The 19,750-nt window shown below is 40.2% G+C and overlaps 1 protein-coding gene across 1 annotated transcript; it reads right to left on the bottom strand.

Annotated features, from left to right (window-relative positions):
• Positions 1-382: 382 nt before the first annotated feature.
• On the bottom strand, positions 383-19,737 carry TOP2A (topoisomerase (DNA) II alpha 170kDa; the record flags this gene model as incomplete). Its single annotated transcript, XM_009701803.1, has 34 exons — positions 383-532; positions 833-1,059; positions 2,133-2,255; positions 2,566-2,627; positions 2,770-2,920; positions 3,340-3,480; positions 3,780-3,885; positions 4,840-5,037; positions 5,682-5,765; positions 5,871-6,008; positions 6,588-6,679; positions 7,999-8,194; positions 8,767-8,967; positions 9,092-9,226; positions 9,356-9,587; positions 10,289-10,437; positions 11,005-11,126; positions 11,444-11,558; positions 12,038-12,130; positions 12,877-12,986; positions 13,715-13,820; positions 13,913-14,023; positions 14,493-14,618; positions 15,051-15,208; positions 15,491-15,629; positions 15,784-15,921; positions 16,439-16,540; positions 16,744-16,917; positions 17,121-17,333; positions 17,652-17,749; positions 18,130-18,274; positions 18,792-18,853; positions 19,312-19,402; positions 19,582-19,737. Coding segments are annotated over 34 exons (4,644 nt in total), but the record flags the coding sequence as incomplete, so codon positions are not given.
• Positions 19,738-19,750: the final 13 nt, after the last annotated feature.

Raw genomic sequence — 19,750 nt, 5'->3', positions numbered from 1 at the left:
CTAAAGAGAAAGGTAGCTATGTGAGAGGGTATTTTAAAGGATTTGATACGTTCTAAAGTCAACTTTACCATTAAAATAACCACAAAGTGTGAAAAGATTCCAGCTAGCTAATGGGCCAGAGGGAAGTGCATCAGCACTAGCTGGGCACATTGTTCACTAGAAAAGGGCAGGGGTGTTCCTGTTTAAACAAATCTAAAGTTATTTAAAACCAAGAAAAATAGAGCTGTATTAACTTGTAACAAACATTTTGGGACTAGCTTAAATTCAGTGGAAAGATTTCCTAGTCTGAGATGTTGTTCTTTGGTCAGAGCTTGTCAGGAGCTCTGCTGAAGGCTAGTTCGTAGATCGGTTTGGATCAGCAGTTTAAAATCTTCATAAAAATTCAAAACATATCATCCTCATCGGACTCCTCCAAGTACCGGACAGGCTTTTTGAGACGTCCAGGTCTGGTACGGGGCACAGCTGCTACGGGGCTGTCTGCAAGAGCTGTTGGATCAACAGTAACGCTACCATTGTCTTCCAGCCTGGATTTCTGGAGGGAAAACAGTCGAGAAGCGAATCATGAATCCGAGTATAAACAGGGAACACTCACTTAGCATAGAACGCACCACTGTGCCACGGCTGAGGCGGCTGCTCGGACTGATGAGCCCAAACCAACAACCTGGGAGCGGTATGTGTGCCAACCCCCCCTTCTCACCCACCTTCCCCACAGCCAGCAATAAAGACGGGTGTCGCGCAGGAGCGTCTACCTCTACCGTGCTTTTTCTGCCAGAATAACCGACACTGCACGCCGTGGTACCCCCTCGGCTCTAACGGGTGGCGGGGTACAAACCTTTGCTGCGACTGATTTGGAAGGCTTTGAGCCAAAATCTGAATCTGAATCTGAATCCAAAGAACTTGGCTGCCTTTTGACAACTTTCCACCCCTTGGTCTGGCCAGGCTTCTTGTCACCCGCTGCTCCAGTCTCAGAATCCAGGGATCCCTCCTTCGCCGCCGGCTTGCTGGCTTTGGGCGCAGCCTTTTTCTTGGCTAGAATCTCCACGATGGACGGCTGGTTATCTGAAACAGAACTCTGCCTTTAAACCCCTGTTTTGCTGCCTCTCTTCTCACTCACAGCCTGTGAATCACTTCCAACACAAATACAGCTCTGCACTACACTGCGAGGTCAGCACACAGGTCGTCTCATTTTTGAAGCATGGTTTTCTAGAAAGATTGCTCTTTACCAAAATTATGAGAAATGAGGTTGTTTATCTGCTTAGTTCCACTACATTTAGAGGATCAAATTAAAGCGTACCCAAAGCCATTTACAGACTATTTCAGACTGAAAAGTCCTGAACTCTCCAGGCTGCATAACCCATCTTAGACCTTCAAAGCTTTGGCACAGGGAAGGAACGAATTTACCATCTATACTAAACAGTTACTTGTGGAGTTCTTCCTTACCTATATTTTGACATTTTTTTAACAGCATCTTGAAGCATGTCTCCAAGTTAAGCTGAAATGAGCAAGCCATTTCTGAATGATAACAGGCTTTCTCAATTTAGAAGTGGAAGAAACAGCTATTTTGCTGTGAAGTAACGTACTATTTTACTGCTGGGATCAAACCCAGCTAGTGATGGAATATGCAAAACAGCTTTCAAAATCTGACAAAGACTCTGGGCAGTTAAGTTTAAAAAAACCTGAGTCAAATGCTGTAGATTTATGAGGTCGAACTAGCGCTAAATGGAACAAGCCACCCCAAAGAAGCTTTTCTTCTTCCTGGGAAGCAAGCTACCAAGCAGCTTTCTTCCCAAACAGACATGAAGTAGAACATTGACTGCAAGACATAAATTCCACTCAGATTATTTCTGCCAAGTATTACATAGCACTGTAGGAAGCATTCACTTTTCCTGTTCCCAAACTAAAATTCACTCCCTTCAAGCATGTCTGAGATGAACTAGAACATGACATGTTTGGAAACAGACTTCTTTAAAAATGACAACAACCAGACAACCTTTGCCACAAACCTCAGATCTTTTCTGAAATGAAAACTCAAGTTACTCAGGCCTCTGAATGCCTAGCAAAATCACTCAGACTTGTTTCCCACAGGAATAATAATTGTTATTTAAAAATGACCTTACTAAACTTTGCCTTACCCTTGGTGGCACTGGCCTTCTTAGCTGCAGGTTTTTTAGATACAGCCTTACTGCTAGGCACAGAGACAGAAGGAGCTGCAGGAGCTTGACTCACATTTTCGTTAGCAACATCTTGGACTTGAACTGAATGAAGAAAGCAGAAAATAAGTCTGAAATGGTCAAACCATCTACTCTGGCCACAGACATTAGAGCAGAAGAAAATCACTTTGATCCACTTTACAAAAAGAGCAACTATTAAAACTGGATTAATTACAAATTCAACTTGGACAAGTCTGGTGCACTGAAACCAGCTTGTACGCTGCCATCAAAGTTTCTTTGCAAGATCTTGTGACTGACGGCTGCCCTTGTCAGTGTTGAGCGCTGATCAGAACGCCCAGTGCGCTCTCCTGGGGTTTTAGGAAAATCGACAAGCTTTAGAAGGTCTTGTACTCACCAGGGATAGCGCTTTGCACTGGCTTTTGCTTGGGAGCTTTAGCTGCTTTTTCAGTGGTTTCCCTAGAAAACAAAACCACAAGTATTTTTTCCAACTTAATATGCACTAAATCCGTGCATTGAAGAAAAAGAGGCAGTAATTTCTATATAGCATTAACACCAGAAGCACAACTAATTTCCAGTGACTACGTGGAGAAATACTCACTTCGGAGCAGCTCTGGGCTTGGGAGGAGGTTTTTCTTTTGAGTTTGTATCCGATTCAGAGTTGCTTTCACTGTCGCCATGAAATTCAGACTCCTCATCTGAGCTGGAGAGATTTTCATCTGAGTCCGAACTGATTATGGTCTTGACTTTGGCTGATGAAATGACACAGATGTATTATTTTACACATTTGGCAATATGCATTTCAGTTTCTTTTTCAATATTTTAGCTGCAGTTACTAAAAAATAAAGATCCAAATAAAAACAAGCAGATACTGAGATTGCCAGTGAGAAGACTCCAAATCACACATTTCCTGTGCGCACTTACCAACAGAGCATTTGATTTGCCAAGACAGTTGTGTAATTAAAACCGATAACCTTATTTCTCTAGTTTTTCCTTGAAAAGCATTGTGAAAATCTGCTCAAATGGTAGAAATATTTAGTTGTTATATACAGTAAAATAAAAAAGCCTCTTATAAAGCATTTCTGACTGAGACTCTGGAAGCTCTCTAAAGAGTTGGTTCAATTTTCTCCTCCACAGAGTGCCCCTCTTCCGCATTTGAGTTGTCACTCACCTGCTGCCTGGCGAACCACTCTCTCTCTGCGAGGAGGCACTTCAAAATCAGACTCTGACTCAGACCCTGAGTCAGACCAAGGGTTTCGTTTCTTCATTTTCTTTAATGGCTTAAACGGTAGAGTGGCCTGTCTCTTAGCACCTGAAAAACATTGGGAGGCAGGATGAACCAGCAAGCTTCCATGTGTACTTCAGGCTCAGCAGTTCATGCTCAACTTAGAAATACATCAATGAATTCAGAGGATTCTGGCTTAAACATTGAAGAGAAATAGTAATCTAGCCTGCTCGATTACTTTCCAGGATCACTTTCTCTCTCACCCAGTTTTTCCAAAAATACCGATCCTAGATATTACTCATGACCTTCAGGAAAAGGTCAGATAACCAAATTTACAACCCTTCCCCTCACTTTCCGTTGATGGAATAACATAGAAAAGCATTTACCTTGCTCAGTATTAAGCTTCTGCGCTAATCTCTGCTTCAGGCCTGCAGATTCTTTGTCTCCTGATGTGTTTTCTTCTTGATTCTCATCAAACTCATTTTTTTCACTCTGAAGATACACGCAGATATCAAATAGATAGCAAGTCAGCTCACGCAATTAGAAGAGGTACACAGAGTAACGTAGAAAGGAGCTGCTTATTTTAGATGTATGAAAGTTAGTGATACAAGAAACCTGAGTTTGTGAAACAAACTGTGTGTAAAACTGATTACAGCCAAGTACATCAGACACGATTTCTCCCCAGATCAGGTGACTTAAAATGCAAAATCCAACATTAACAAAAACAGGAACTTTGTCCCCACTCCTGAAAGCGCTTTGGTACCGCCTTTGTGTGCTGATGGTACGGCTCTAGGGTGTGTTGAGGATGCAGAATTGAACGGGGTGGGTTAAAAACAACAGTGCAAGTTATTTGGAAAAACTGTTAGATGGAACCATCTGTAGGAAAGGAGCAGTATGTCTGGCTTACAGGTCAAAACAGGTGAGGGATATTTTAATTTTCTATGTTGCAAATGGCTGAATGGCATAATTTCAACTAGCCCTATAAAAAAAAGAATTAAATCTTCTTTATCTCCTTGATGTCAAGAACAATAATGGCATTAAGTGGCTGAAAGCATTACTGGAAATGCAACGGCTGTTCTAGAGGAGTGAATTGACTAGCTGTACTTCCTGCCTGTTAGAGGATTTATAAAATCCCCGAGACACCTAGAACAACCTTACTTGCAGCTGCCTTTTCATTTCTAAGCCACCAACCCACCTCTGACATTGTGATATATGCTCTCGCCAAAAGATTTCCCTCTAAGCAGCCTCCCGGTACATTAGCAAATCTGTTCTCCTTTAGACTGAGAAACATCCATTTCCAGTGTTCCCCATGTCCTAAGATTCTGTCCCTCTCCCTGAAGAGCTGCTTCATCAGGATCAGTTCAGCTAACAAGAACTTGCATTTCTTTAGGACTGTACTGAAGAGGATGTAAAGAAAGATTAAGCATTCAGAAGGTTCCTTTTTACCTTTATTTTCTTTTTAGTTCTCTTCTCTGCCTCTGCCTTCATCTCTGCAGTTATCCGAGGAACAACCCTTATGCCATGAGGTGATGGCATTACTTCTGACAGTTGCGTCTTCTTCACCTTCGTTTTCCCTCCTTTCACCTTTAAAGGTTTACCAACACACCCCGTCATCTCATCCTGAATTTGCTTGGCTTCCACTGCCTGCAGACGCGAGCATAAAATCAAACAACCATGAGAATACAAAAGAAACAATGTACTACTGAAAAAAACCCACCACCACAGCCCTTGCAGTAAAGCACGCTATATTTCCCGATAGATTTCCTACCATCGGTTTAAATGAAGCTTCCTACTCTGCTACAGATTTGCACATTTTCAAGCAATGATTTAAGCCAGAGCTGTAGTTGGGTTACTTGAGGAGTAAGAAGAGACACAGGCAGTGACCGGCAGTGACGGTGCAGAGATACCTGCCCACAATTTGGGCTCTGTTCAGTGAAGGCCAGCTCCTCCTCCACCTTTTCAGTGTCCAAAAAGCCTTTTGATCTATATCTTCTCAGACTATATCCAAGTACTGCTTTTCCCTCAAGCCTTCCTAAAACTCCTCTTCACTACTCAGAATGGTAATTGACCGCCTTCCAACAGCAGCCTGGGTGTTTCGACTCCCTGGCCCAAAGCAGTGCTACTCCTATCCAAGCCAGGAAGGTGAAGAAGGCTTTTCATTCTCCTCAATGAGTGCAAGACATAGGAGTTATCATTTTTAGTTTCCTCGTTATGACAAAAGAAGACAATAAAGAGCTGGTGGATAAGACTACAAGGGAGTCAGTCAACTGCATGGAATATTGACATACATCAAGTTCTTCAACAAAGACAGCAAGGTCTTCCTTCCATAGATCAGAGGGACTCTTGCTCTTAAGGTTTTCCAGCTCCTTTTCCTAAAGGGAATCACAGTTGATAATCATTAGTCACATAGTTTAATCCACCAACAGAAAAACCCCCACTATATAACAATGCTTTTATAAGAGGAGGAAGGAACGTACTTTGTTATCTCTCTGCTTACAGAGCTCATCTTTCTTCTCTTTAGTCAGATACCAAAGGGGCATGTTCAGCAGATAGTTGAAGTCTGGTCCGGTGGCTGCAGCTGATTCGTCACTCTCCTCCTCCTCCTCCTCTTCTTCCTGAATGTGGATTTAAAACAAACATTGTCCACAAATATATTGACATAGAAGGGTAGGGCTATTGATCAAATTTGGACTGCATCACAAGTACTCCATGTGCTTATGGTGTCCTAGACTCTTCTAGAACAATTCAGAAATGAATAGTTATGCTTCTTAAAACCTCAACTGCTATTGCACAGAGGAATTCATCTGCAAAAACAATTCTCCAAATATCTTTTGCTCTACTGTATTTGGCCTCTCTGTTGTAACAGTCCAGATTCTCTTCTCAGGCTCCTTAAAGCTGTCATCTTCCTCACAGCCCTCCCACAACTGTGTCCCACAGGCGAAAGGAATAAGGAAGAGCAGAAATTGCTGTGGCAAGAGGACTTGACCTGGCAGACTCCAACCCGAATGACTAGGTCTCAGTGCCTTCTGAACAAGAGACTGGATTTCTGCTTGTCTTATGTTTCCTATCACAGACATACCAGAGACGCAAGCTCTCGAATCCTACAAATTGAGAAGCAACTTGGGCTTCTTCATACGAATTATGGCAATAGGGGTCAGTTTGGATCTATTTAGAGAGGATGACTGAAGCATTACCTTGTTTTGTGAATCCTTCCAAGCCTTCACTGGGTCAGATTCGTACCCTCTCTTGATAAGAACTTGAATCAACTCTTTCTTGGGTTTGTTTTCTGTAAACAGACGTTTCAGGATTGTCAGTTAGTGACCACTACCAATCGCTGTTAGGAAAGACAAATGAGCTTTACATTTTGGATCCCACAGTTCTAGCAGCTCAGCATCCTATTGGGCTCTAAAATAGCCTTTCCTCATCAGAGGTGGGACATGTGGAAGAACCTGAAATAACACCTAAAAAGTTCCTACTTAGCGGTGATGTCAGGTCAGCATTGCTCCTATACCTGTCAGGAACACCTGCCAGAGCACTGTAAATATTTTTTTTCTTCATTTCCATATATGCATTTCTCTTGCCCTAAGTAGTTTTTGAACTTGGAAAAAAAGGTGTGGTGGTATCAAAACATTTTCACAATAATAGGCAGGCAGGTGGAGGAAAAAAAAACCCTGATAGCACTCAAAGGCTTTGGTGTACCTTGCACCTCTTTAGACATCACCTGGAAAATTTATGCTACAAGTGGCCCAGCCAATGGAAATGCTTCAGCTGGAGCTTGTTCCTTTTTGAGACACCAGAAGCAATCAACCATGAGACACAAACACAAATGAAACCAGCTCTGTCAGCCTTGGAACTACTTATTACAAAAAAAAACAAGAAAATGCATTTCAAGGGAATTATTTCTCTTCCTGAGTCAAGTCAGACAGACACAGGCTGTTGGGATTATTGGGCTGCCTTCAGACACAAACCACAAAGCATCTTATGACACTTTGTCTAGTTGCATCCTCCACGAATGCAAGTGAAACACAGACTGCCTTTGAGGCTGAGGTGGAGAAGTTAATTGAAAAATTTGAATGGTGGGAACAAAGATCTGTTTCTTTTTCTAGCTCATGATTCTCAGATGCTGCCAACTTGACTACCTTCTAAGTTTGAAACCCCAATCCGCTGAGAACATGATTTGGAATATTTTTGCAGAGGTTCACAAAGATAACACAGAGAGATACGGGTTCTTAAGAAGCATGCATTTGAACAGAAAACACTACCTCTTTCTAACCCCACCAGTACTTAACTCTTATTCCTACTGAGTCAGAAATAGATAGGAATTATTGCTAAACTATTAAAAAATTCTACTCTCAATATAGTGTCAAACACGCAGTGGGAAAGCTGTATGAGTATCCCATTTTAATTAATACGTGCATAATGCTCTACAGACCAAGCATACTCTGTGAAGCATTTTCCTCTTTTATGTTACTGGAACAGAAAGATAAGCTCTGGTGTAGTTTGTTAAGAGTCAGTCCGGCGCTGAGGGGGTGCTGACAGAACTCAAGGGAGCACCCTAGTTGTTCTCCCCGTTTCATAAACTAAGTGCCCAAGAACAATGCATACCGATCACAATTTTGCCATCTATTTTCTCCAGGATGAAACGAGCCTGGTTGCTCAGTTTTGCAGACTCGGCACCTAGCATTCCAATAAGCCATTCTTTTCTCAAATTGTAATATCGGAGTCTGAGTTCAAAGAACTCTTTGAGAATATCCTGGGGAGAGTCATACTTCTTGAGAAAGCCAACATGGTCAAAAAGAACCTAGATGAAAGAACACAAGCATTACGATGATAAAACTGATTTCCAAACCCACTGCAAATTACCTAGAGCACATCTGTGATAGTAAAATGGAATTATTAGCCAACAAATTATAAAACCTTAGTGTTGTTTTAGAAATTACTTCAGTTTGCAAGCACAGCAGCAGAGACAATCTTGGAATTTCAAAGTTCTTGAAAACACGTAGTAGGGTTACGGTTACTTGAATCTTAAAGCTATCTGTAGGATAAACATCTCACATCAAGCTTCACACATTGTCAGAATCCAGACATTCAATGGCAGTGCTGTTGTCACAACAAAGGTCTCTGTAAATCGTGTGATTTCGGATCACTTTGACTCCTTCAGGCAAAACCTTACCACTCTGGGCCCGTTACCAAGCCAGTCTCTTGACCTTTTAAAGGTATATTTAGAAAGCTGATTTAAAATCAGTAACAGCAGAAAAATCAAAGTGAATAGGTTACTGCAAAAGAGCATTTTTGTTACACACAGCAACTGCAGCTGTCCACACAGTCTTTGAGTTAAACCAAGAACTTTCTTCAGTAAAATCTATTACATACCATGGAGTTGCATGTTAAATTTGTTTGGAGTTTGAAGACCTTGTGCAGCCCCACTGCTTCAGCTTCAGCTAGTTTTTCTTCCGTCATCTTCACTACAAACTTCACTGTCGTGTCTGTGTGATATTCTTTATAGTCTGTGATTAGTGGGGGTGTCTTCTCAGTCCCATTTAACATTGGCTCCAGAACTTGCTCTTTATACGTCTGAGAAAAGAATCAAAGTCAGACCCGTGTTTTCCATGGAGATGAAAAGCTCCAAATCCCACTAATCACTTTTTGCTTTACAGGGCAAACTATACATTCCTAGGGCAAATTCACTGTTTATTACCTGTGTCCATGTTCTGACAGGCAGCTCAGTGATCTCAATGGTTGTAGAATCGAGGATAGACACTTCACCACTTATCACATACTGATTAGGTCCCAGCTCATCTATCGTGCCTTTGAAATTCTTGTAACTAGGAAGCTAAGCAGAAGAGAACACTGGATTCAGCTTTGTGTCGATGCTTCTGTTTTTAAGCACTTGCATGAAATGCTCCAATATGTGCTGAATAAACGAACAAGTGAGACTTTTTTAAAAAGATATATTATTTACCATTGGCAATAGCTCTTCTCCATCCATCAGACGACGGATATTATTCACAACTTCCCTGATATCAAAGTTGGGGATCTTACAGGACCAGCCAGTACCAATCCCTTCTGCCCCGTTTATCAGCACCATTGGAATGATAGGCATATACCATTCTGGCTCCACACGTTGATTGTCATCATATAGGAACCTCAGTATATTGTCATCCGTTGGTGGGAACAGCAACCGTGCCAGTGGGCTAGAATAGAAAAGAGAATTTAAACCCAAATTCTTGTTACAGAACAGTGACCATCATGCAAAAAGAACCCCCCTGAAAACAAACAAAACCCACAAATCAGTATTCCTATCAGTCAACCTTAGCCATACAGCCTGGGGGTCTATGTTAGGAACCCAGGCTTCTACAGTAACACTCCAGAGACACATCTTCAGCAACCTCACCAATCTCTACAGTTTCCGCTGACTATATGGGACCCTAAGCTCATACTTTAAGTATGTAAATTAGACAATGTCTGGGAAGGCTTCAGTTCTCTGTACACCTTGCTTTAGTACAACCATACATGTGCTCAAGTAACAGATTTGATCAAGTTCAGCCTGGGTGCACCATTAGGCCATGGAAACCACAGCGCTGTACTTTCAGATACTACAACTTCATTCTCCCAACTCGAGTTCATTTTTTATTATCCCACCCAAATTTCCCCCTTTGTTTTCGCTCCCATTTCCATATTGTCTGCTCTGCCTTTCTGTTCTCTGGGATGATAACCAAGTTTACATATCTGAATCTAGGATCCAAATTTACTTTGTTGTTGCTACTCTGAGTATGCAAGCAGTCCAAAATTTTAAAGGGAAAAAGTAAATTCATTTTTCATTTTAAATGCCATCAAATTGAGTCCAGTAACATGCTAAGAGCATTTAAGACAGTAAGAAATTTTTAATGCTGACCTGAGCATTGTAAAGATGTATCGAGGGCTGGCAGAGTCTTTCCCACCATGCAGCCTTGTGCCAAACTGACCGATAGGCTGTAGCAAGTTGAGGTTGTTACTGCCCACAAAGTTCTGAGCTAAGTTAATAATAGTCATCATCAGCGATGCCTGCAATAAAGGAAGGTTTAAAGCTAAAATTGCAGAATTTTTCACTGAATGGACAAAGTTAAAGTCAAAATTCACACCAACAACAGAACTGGTATAGAGGATTAACTCAACTAATAAAATACCAGAGGAAAGTACATCCCAAGATCCTCTAGTCTGGATGACGATACATATTCCAGTGACCCACCACATATTGCTGTCTACCTGTTCTTGAAACCTCCAATGAAAGATTCTATCAGTCTCCCAAGAGAAGCTTGTTTTAGTACTTAACTTCTCCTTACCAAGGTAGAAAGGCTATTAACATCTGCCTAAATCTATCACAAATAAAGTGGGTTTTTCCCTGTTCTACAATTTGAATGAAATATATGCCCATAAAGCATAGGTAGGACAGGCAGATCGACCATTAAATTAATACTTAAATATTAATAGCGGATATACAGCCACTTTGCTTTGGTTTTTATACTCAAATATCTAATCCTGCTTTAGAGGCATCTTAACTATCAAGTCAACAGAAGGGCTTTTTTGCCTTTCATTTAAACAGCATTTTGCACAACCAGGTCAGGCTCTTACTTCACCATGATGGTATGAGGACATCTCAGCTACAGAACCAGCCAGTTGAGCAACCTTCACCTCCCGCTTATCATTTCGCTTGAAACATGTGAACAGAACTTTTCTTTGCCCTGGCTTCAAACCTGTATAAAAAAGAAAAGATCTGGTGATTAGAATGCACCATACGTTTCACTTAGCTTCTGCTCTCTAGAGACTAGGAACTTCTTATACACCTAAAGATTCTATACCAGGAGAGCATGGTGCTTGCAATAACATACTACAAAATGGACAAGACATTTAATCCAAAGATTAAAAAACTCGGACAGCGGAAAACAGACTTCAGAACACCGACCCTGAAAACTCAGCAGGTTCCCTGATTCTGATGGTATGACATACAAACCCCCATTTATTAATGGGTGGGGAATGCACTGTGCAAAGTCACTGTCTTGAAATAACTTACCATCAACCAGAGATGGGATTGATCTTTCATTATCCGAGTTTGAGAACAGCACTAACTCCTTGTTGATGAAGTCATTGTATGTCAGGTAATTAGTATTTTTCCCATACAGGTATTCCTAAGAAAAACAGGTGCAAGATTGCCATAATTTTAACAAAGTCTAATCTGTTTCTTAGCTCATACTTGGCTAGTTTCACTAAAATGGAAGCTCCTTGTAAGACTAGCTAAACACTGCTCAAGTGCTGACATTCTCAGCATTGCAAAGTGAAACATCTCTTCCCATGATGCAGGCCCATTTTTTGAGAAATAGTCTTCATACAGTCCAGCTCAAGTTATCATTTCCCTATTGATAAACCAATTTGAAAGACGAGAGCTGAAAATGAAATTAACTGTTGGACAATTGACAATGAGGCTACACTGATCAAATGAGAGAAGAAGCTCCTCTGTAAAATCCTGAAACATTAGAACTGGCCTGTAATCCGGGGACTGACTCGCCAACTCGGAGCTCTGTGCAGCTCTAGCGTGCCAGAATGAAGCTGAGAACAGCCCCGGAGAGAGACAGGAAACCAGTCTCCTTCACATACGTAAACCTTTTACCTCTGGCAGACCGTGCAGCTTCCGTTGTCTTCTGTCTTCCATGAAATTAGTCAGCCACTCCTTTCGCTCTTCTACCTTCTTCTTGCTAAAGGCCTGTATGTTACAAAATGAAAAGCAACTCAGTTCTGGGACATTCTGTGGTGTGCCCTATTGGATCACTGGGGAAAAGAAAGCATTTCACCCAGGAGAATAACATGCTAAACAGGCTGACTTAATAGCCCAAGAAGTGCAATAAAAGGTTCTTGTAGCTAAATATATTAAGAGCATAATTTCCACCAGTCTTTAGGAGACATGGTAGTTAGGTTTAAATGTGTTGATTTTTAACATAACAGAAAACTAAAGCAGATTTGGTGGGAAATTAATATTTTGGGGAAAACGGTGGTTTTTTGGCATTGCCTAATAGCTCAGCATACTTAAGAGTCGATGTCTACTGAAGGTGAACAAGTTCACAGAAGCAAGGGCTGTTTTAATCCACTGGTGAACCATTTTACAAGAAAATCTGGGGGAGAAAGGGGTGGTCTGACTTGGAGAAAACCGCAACAGAATATGCAGAAAAATCTTAAAGGAATATTTACTATTGTGTCTGAAAATGTCAATTGGTTTGTAGTGATTAGTTTGTTCTGAGCTATATTTAAAAACTATCATTAAAAGGGTACTCTTGGCCTGAGGTCTATGGACAGATTTGCTTCTACTGGTCAGACTAAAGCCGTAGCCTTGGTAACAAAGAGATTGTCTCAAGCCCAAAGGCCTCTAAGAGCATTTTAAGAGAAAATACACAGCACTCTAAGCAGTAAAATACCAAAGGTAGTAAGTCAGCAATTAAATCAAGTGTTAGTTACCAGGGTGATCGCAGCATCATCTTCAGGACCAGAATACTTGAAGCCAATTCGATGTTTAGCCATATCTGCAAAGTATTCTTTAGCCTCCTTCGATGTGCTGGTACCCAAACCTGCAGAGATAGTACTAGTTAATCCTAATAACTTCTTGCTTAAGTTGAGTTGCAGTTCAAAGAAGTATTTTGCTCTGCCTAGTTTCTGTGATGCATCATATAAACATACAGCATGAAGATGACTTACTGAAAACTTACGTTATTTTAAAATGAGATGTAAGGTATCACAAAAATCGCAAGAATTACAGATAAGTGAGCAGTGGCATGTTGTATGTTTGGATTTGGTCTGTAACTCCTGTAGATACCTGAAATTATTAACTGCAAATTGGAAATGGTTCCTCATCATCTAGTCACTGTTCTGCAGTTGGAAAGTTTCTTACTGTTATTAACCAATTCTGGAGTAAGCACTTACGGTGCTAACAGTACACAAGGACTGCACTATGGAAAATAGCACACGAAACTGAGCATAATCACCTAAGAGGGCTGAAAGAATTGTTACCTATAATATTGTAGTTCCATTTTGAGAGATTTTATTGCGATTTTATTAGGTTAGAGGTTCTCGTTTCGTTACTTTTATATTTTATGTTGCATGTATTCGTAATCAGAATACCTTAGAAGGCAAGAGGCTTGATGGACACCCGATCCAAAGCCTTTCTGCAAGCGCAGGGCTAACTGTTAAGGGACAGAATTGACCAGACGTACATAAAATTCTTCTACACTAACTGAATTTAATCATGAATGCTCTTACTTGGATCATTTAGTTTCACCACATTAAGTTTTCTACAAACCTTTATAGTACTTGATTTTCCATGAATTGTAGTTCTGTGTACTGCTTTTCCATTCTTCAAATTCAGGAATGCTGTAGAATGCAATTTCTTCTTTGCTTTTAGAGGCCTACAATGAACAAATATTTTAACTGTGAAATGAGAGGCAGATTTGGACCAATGATCCTTACTCATTTGCCTTACTATCTACCCAACCCTTACCTTTATGATGGGAGTAATAAATTCCTCCAAAAAGTTGTGTCTTAGAAGAGATGGCCAGTTGTGATGGATGAAGTTAATCAGCAAACCTTTGATATGCGATCCATCTTGATCCTGATTAAAAAAGAAAAGAAGAAAAGATATATTTGATCAGGGACATGATGGAATTGACAATTGTTAGCTTAATAGCAAATGATTCTATAATTCCAGCTAACTGACCCTATTAACTTTCACTTCTAAAAAGGTGACCATGTCTTGTTTAACTACTGAAAATTCAGAGAAACAGAAAAGGCATATTATTCTTGGTCAAAAAAGGTATCAAGGACTGGTCAAGGACCTTCAATCAGCAGACTGGAAAGACAGTACTTAGCTATTTGGTGATGCTACTCCCGCCCCTACTTTATCTGTTTTGTTTTGAGGTTGAAAAGACATTACAACCCACTAAAATGTAGAATGATAAAAAGAAACAAATACAGAGAGTTAGGTACAACAATGGCAGTGGGCGAAAGGTAGTATTTTCTTCTGTCCTCTGTATTCAAGTGTTTTTTTTCCTCTCCCAGTTCTCAATTTTAGTGAGCCTAACCTGATCTGTCATAATCATAATCTTTCCGTAGCGAAGACTCTTTAAAGATTCTTGATCTTCATAGTTCTTTTTATACTGTAAACCCACAATCTTGATGATGTTGTTGATTTCAGCGTTTTCCATAATCTGGAAAAGATCACACGGAATGAAAACTTGTCTTTCAGACTTAAAATGTAGCTCAAAAAAAGTCTAACATTATCCATAAGTATACCATTGACCGAGCTTTGTCTTGTCAATGTTTTTTTGGCTGTTTAGAAACTTATCATTTCTAAACTAATTAAGTCTAATGCTTAAATTATTCTAGATAATTCCAAACATTTTCTAGTCCACACCACAAACACTACCCCTTCAGGCAAAACACCGAACAGGACTTAATCAATATTCCCACCTAACCAGCAAGGCAGACTGAAGCTCAGACTAGACTCAGGCATTTAAGACATTATTCTTCTGAGTTAGTGTTCCAGGTGTTCAGCTGTACCGACTCTGTTAAAACACATTGCGTTACACAAAGTGTACCGCACCTTCTAACATGCAGACTATAACGATTTTCCAACTAACCTGCTTATGAGAAGCTTCTCTGACGTTGAGTATTTTCCCACGAAGGGGAAATACTCCATATTTGTCTCTACCAACCACTCCTAGACCAGAGACAGCCAGTGTCTTGGCCGAGTCTCCCTCGGTCAGGATAAGCGTACAATCTAAAGAATTCTTGCTGCCTAAAAGAAAAAAAAAAATCAAGACAATTTTCTAACTAAAAAGTGAAATCGAAGCCTGCATACTCAGAAATTGAATGAGAATAAATATCTTCTAACACATACAGGTTTTGTTGCACTGCACAGTAAATCGGGGTAAACATAGTAAATGGGACTGTGAAATGGCGATAAACTATAATTACAGGTTTTCTCATTTTTCCTTAGGAGACAATTCTTTCATTTGTCTAACAAACAGGTTTTAACTGTTTTTGAAGGAATTGCTTACAAAGGATGTAAAACACTTACCAGCATCATTGGCATCATCCAGTTTAGGAACACCCTTAATCTTAGTGTGTTTCACAGCCGAACATTTCTTATTCAGCTGGCTCTGAGCTTTAAATTTTACCCAGTTTAGGATACTTTCAACAATGCCACAGGCAGCTGCCTGCAATACAAAAAATAACCCAAAACAATTGTGGGAAAACCCTTAACAGTGACAGAATTTTTCATCACGTTACTTCAAAAGTGTATATTTGCCACCTTAAACATAAGATGCAGTTTAACAGACTTCTTGATTATCTGTGTATATCAATACTTACAGCCTTAGTAAATTTTTCACTCAGTTTACAGGTTGAGCCAAAGTTCTTTGGCTGCAGAGTCATGTTCTCCTTAGTCTGAGAGTCAAAGGTTGGGTTTTCAATTAAGGCATTCACAAAAATCCACATGTGGTTCTTCACCTACAGTTAAATACAACACATTAAATACAAGCATCACATATTATACAGGCTCATCTCAGTAACAGCATCCTGACATTTGCCTGTTAGAATCACACAGTGAGGAAAAACTCAATTATTACTGTATGTTTTTGAATTTTCCTAGATGTCTTGAAAGAATTTAGGACAGCTAATGAACATTCATGAGCAATGTTATATGATTTGGGATGTCAAGGAATCAACAGCTCTCAGCCTAAATAGATATTCTCTAACAGATATCGAGTTTTAGTACATCTACACTGACTTTAGTACATCTACACTACAGTGTTCTGATTACAAAATACACCAGCCAAACTAAGAAAAGATTGTTAGTTGGCTTAAACTGGACAATATGAGACTTCTATAACTAGCAATTTTATATATATAGTCTGTATCATGGAAATATGCATTATTAATCGATGTAGTAATGCATTAAGCTGTAGTTACAAGTTGCAATAATGCTAGTCTTGTGTTTCCCACTGGGGAAATTCTGACATTGTACCTGAAAAGGCTTCACTCCAACTCCGTTTTTGTTCTTCTTTTTCACAATATCAATGAGTTTAGTCACAAGCTGGTCAGCTACATAGTCAACGTGCCTGCCACCCTAAGGGAAAACGGGACCAAAGACTTGGTGGTGATTCCACAAAGAAAAAAATATGCATATCTATTTAAAACTTTAAGCATTGTCTTTGCAACATTAAGCAACTAAGTATTTTTCACTAACGTGCATACATTTGAAAGCAGCTAAGAATATTAATGATGAAGAATATGGCATTAGTTTGAATAATTAAACTAAAGAGTAGTTACCTTTGTAGTGGCAATGCTGTTGACGAAGCTAACTTGCTGGAAGCCTTTGTCACTTAAAGTCAAACACACTTCCCATCGAGAATTTACTTCCTCGTGGATAACCTTAAGTGCATTACCAGTTTCATCTACTTTGTCCTTCAGATAGAGGTCCACGTAACTGCGGAATCCTTTCACCTGCATACAGATGAAAGCAGACAACTCATTTCTAACTGCCCCTATAAATACTTAATTCATATCCTCCTGAAAACGGGTAGAGAAATCACTCACGCAAACTTTCCCTTTACTATGTGTAATGACATAAATTGGTTCAACAAAATCTCATTGTTTAAATGGCACGGAAATACAGGTATTACTGTTTCTTTTAAGTGCTCACTTACAGGCAGCCTCTGTCCATTTAGGAAAACTTTGACATCCTTTGTGGATCCAGCAATATCATATGCTCTTCGAGACATTAGTGCTACAATGTCTTTATCAAGAATTTTCATTTTGAATTTTGACAGATCAGGTTGGAAAGTGACACACGTGTAATCTTCTCCGTCAAAATATTTTAGTTTCATTTCACCAGCCCTTCCCATGTTGTCTGTCCAGGTCTGAGAAAAGGAGGTTTTGTGAGTTGCAAGTCTAACACACACAAGCAACTAGCTTAGTTTTTAAAAGCAGCAAGCTGATCTATGAGTTTCAAATACTTTCAAATTAAAAAAACCCATTGGTTAAAAACTAGATTCTGACTATGTCTGGTCATTTCATTATTCATTTGAATTATATTTTGTGGTACAGTAACTGTGGGTCATATTTATTCTAATCATGGTGCACTGAATGCAAGTTACGCCTAGATTTTTGGACCAAAAACTTAGGGTCTTATTTGAAAATCTTGGGTATAATCATACTGAAATGAGAAGTGCTCATACCTGCTTGAATAACTTTTTGTATTCGCGACATGCAGTTTCCACAGTAAATTTTGTGCTAAATATGTTGCACAGTTTGGCTCCATAACCATTTCGCCCACCTGGAATTAGAAGAAAAGCAGACTTGTGTTATCACCTTTGTTCAAAAACACCTAAAAGAATTCCAGACTAACAGGAGTTCAGCCACTTCAGCACAATGAAAGCACAACTGTCAATACACAACAATATCCTACAAACTCAGTACGTAACTACAAACCCATATTTAATTGGGATTAGCTTTCAAAGAGAATTCTTCCTGTTCTCCATGTTTGTACCATTATTACCATAAAATAGAGCATGGAGACTTCTCTCTGATGGAGTCACAATGCCGTTTTCATGTTGCATCAAGGGGACTCCCTGTCCCCCGCTTTAATTCAGTTCACACGTTTAAACTGATCAGGCTGCTCAGAAATATCAGCGCACATTTGAGAGTCTTCCCTACCTGTGACTTTCTTTTCATTGTCATCGTAGTTGCTGGATGTCAGTAGCTGTCCAAAGATGAGAGCAGGCACATAGACCTTCTCCACTTTGTGTTCAACAACTGGAATACCTTTCCCATTGTTCCATACACTGATTGTGTTATCTCTCTGAGGGGGAAAAAAAAAAAAGGGTGTTTTTAAGGTTGCAAATGACTGAGCTATGAAACAAGTATTACACAAAAGCTCTGGGGAAAAGCCACCATTTCATCAAGAGCAAATCTCTGTTCAGCAAGTGCAGAAACAGCCAGCAGAGGGAGGACAAGTCAACAAAAAAATTCTCACATCTCCTGATACCGTCTATGAAGTGGACCACCACACATAAAAATCCTCTATCTGTGCTTAATGACAGAATAAAAAGGTTGAGAGGAAGAAAAGAGGAAAATGGCCACAACAGAAAACAGCAACAACAAAAAAGCAGTCGTTTCACAAGTCAGCACTCTGTACCAGACAAAGGGACTAAGCAAAGAAAAAGGCTTTCACAACTGGTGATTTACATTTGGTCCAACTTGAGTCGACCACGTCGCAGAGCCCTCCAATACTACACCAGCTTAGCAGAACAGCATCTGAGTGAGAAAATCTAACGTGCTTGGGAAAGCAATGAACAAAAATGAGATAAAACTTACACATCAATTGTAACTTTAATGCATGACATGCTTTTATCCCTCTGCTTGTTGTCTGCAGCATTGACTAGAATAGAAAGATTATTGTTATTCTATTACATTCTCAATCAAGACAAAACTATTAACTATAAAGTGTCTTCAGTAGAACAAATGCAAAATTCAATACAATGTTACTCATAATCATCTTGGTATGCAAATATTTTGCAAGATACAAAGATGAGTACTACAAGTTAGCATAAAAGGGAGAATTTGAGGCCAAATGAAATTGGTTTTGTAATAGAGCACACCATCATCCCACGAATGGCGTGCTATTAAGTAGCGCTAACGGAATGACATTAGTATCCAATATTTCCAAGCACAATCAACAAAGCGTGTACTCTGCGAACACCGCCCATCAAATTACTTGGTCAACAATGCAACCAGATAAAAGTACACTTGATAAGTTCTTACATTTAGTTCCAGTTCCTTAGACATTCAGTACTCATTAACTCATCAATCATTGACTCAACAGACAGGTCACCTTACCTAGAATCTCATCAAAGATTTTGTATAAGCCAGGCACAAAGGTCACATCTCTGCAGTTAAGGCCCAAGCCCTCATCAAAAACCCACATTTGCTGAAAAGAAGGTAAGAAATACGTAAGTACGCAGGCTCACCTCTCCTCTTCCCTGCCATCAGTTTGTAAAACAGATGTTTTGTGCTTTACAAGCAGATGTTGATGACTTCTCGCCTGCACCCAGGAGTTCAGGCGGTTTAGCCCCGCGGCCCTCCCTTGCCCCGAGCCTCCCCCCGCACCTGGGTGACCAGCTCCACGGAGCCGATGTAGGTGTCGGGCCGGAGCAGGATGTGCTCCAGCTGCGTCTTCTTCTGGTAGATGTGCTCCACCGAGAGCTGCTTCTTGGTGCCATCGCCCTTGGGCACCCGGGGGTTCTCATCCGCGGGCTGCTCGGGGGAGAGACGGCGG

This window comes from Cariama cristata, unplaced genomic scaffold (assembly GCF_000690535.1).
Source record: "Cariama cristata isolate BGI_N322 unplaced genomic scaffold, ASM69053v1 scaffold37336, whole genome shotgun sequence".
Classification (NCBI taxonomy): Eukaryota; Metazoa; Chordata; class Aves; order Cariamiformes; family Cariamidae; genus Cariama; species Cariama cristata.
This window is presented reverse-complemented; position numbering and strand designations above follow the sequence as displayed.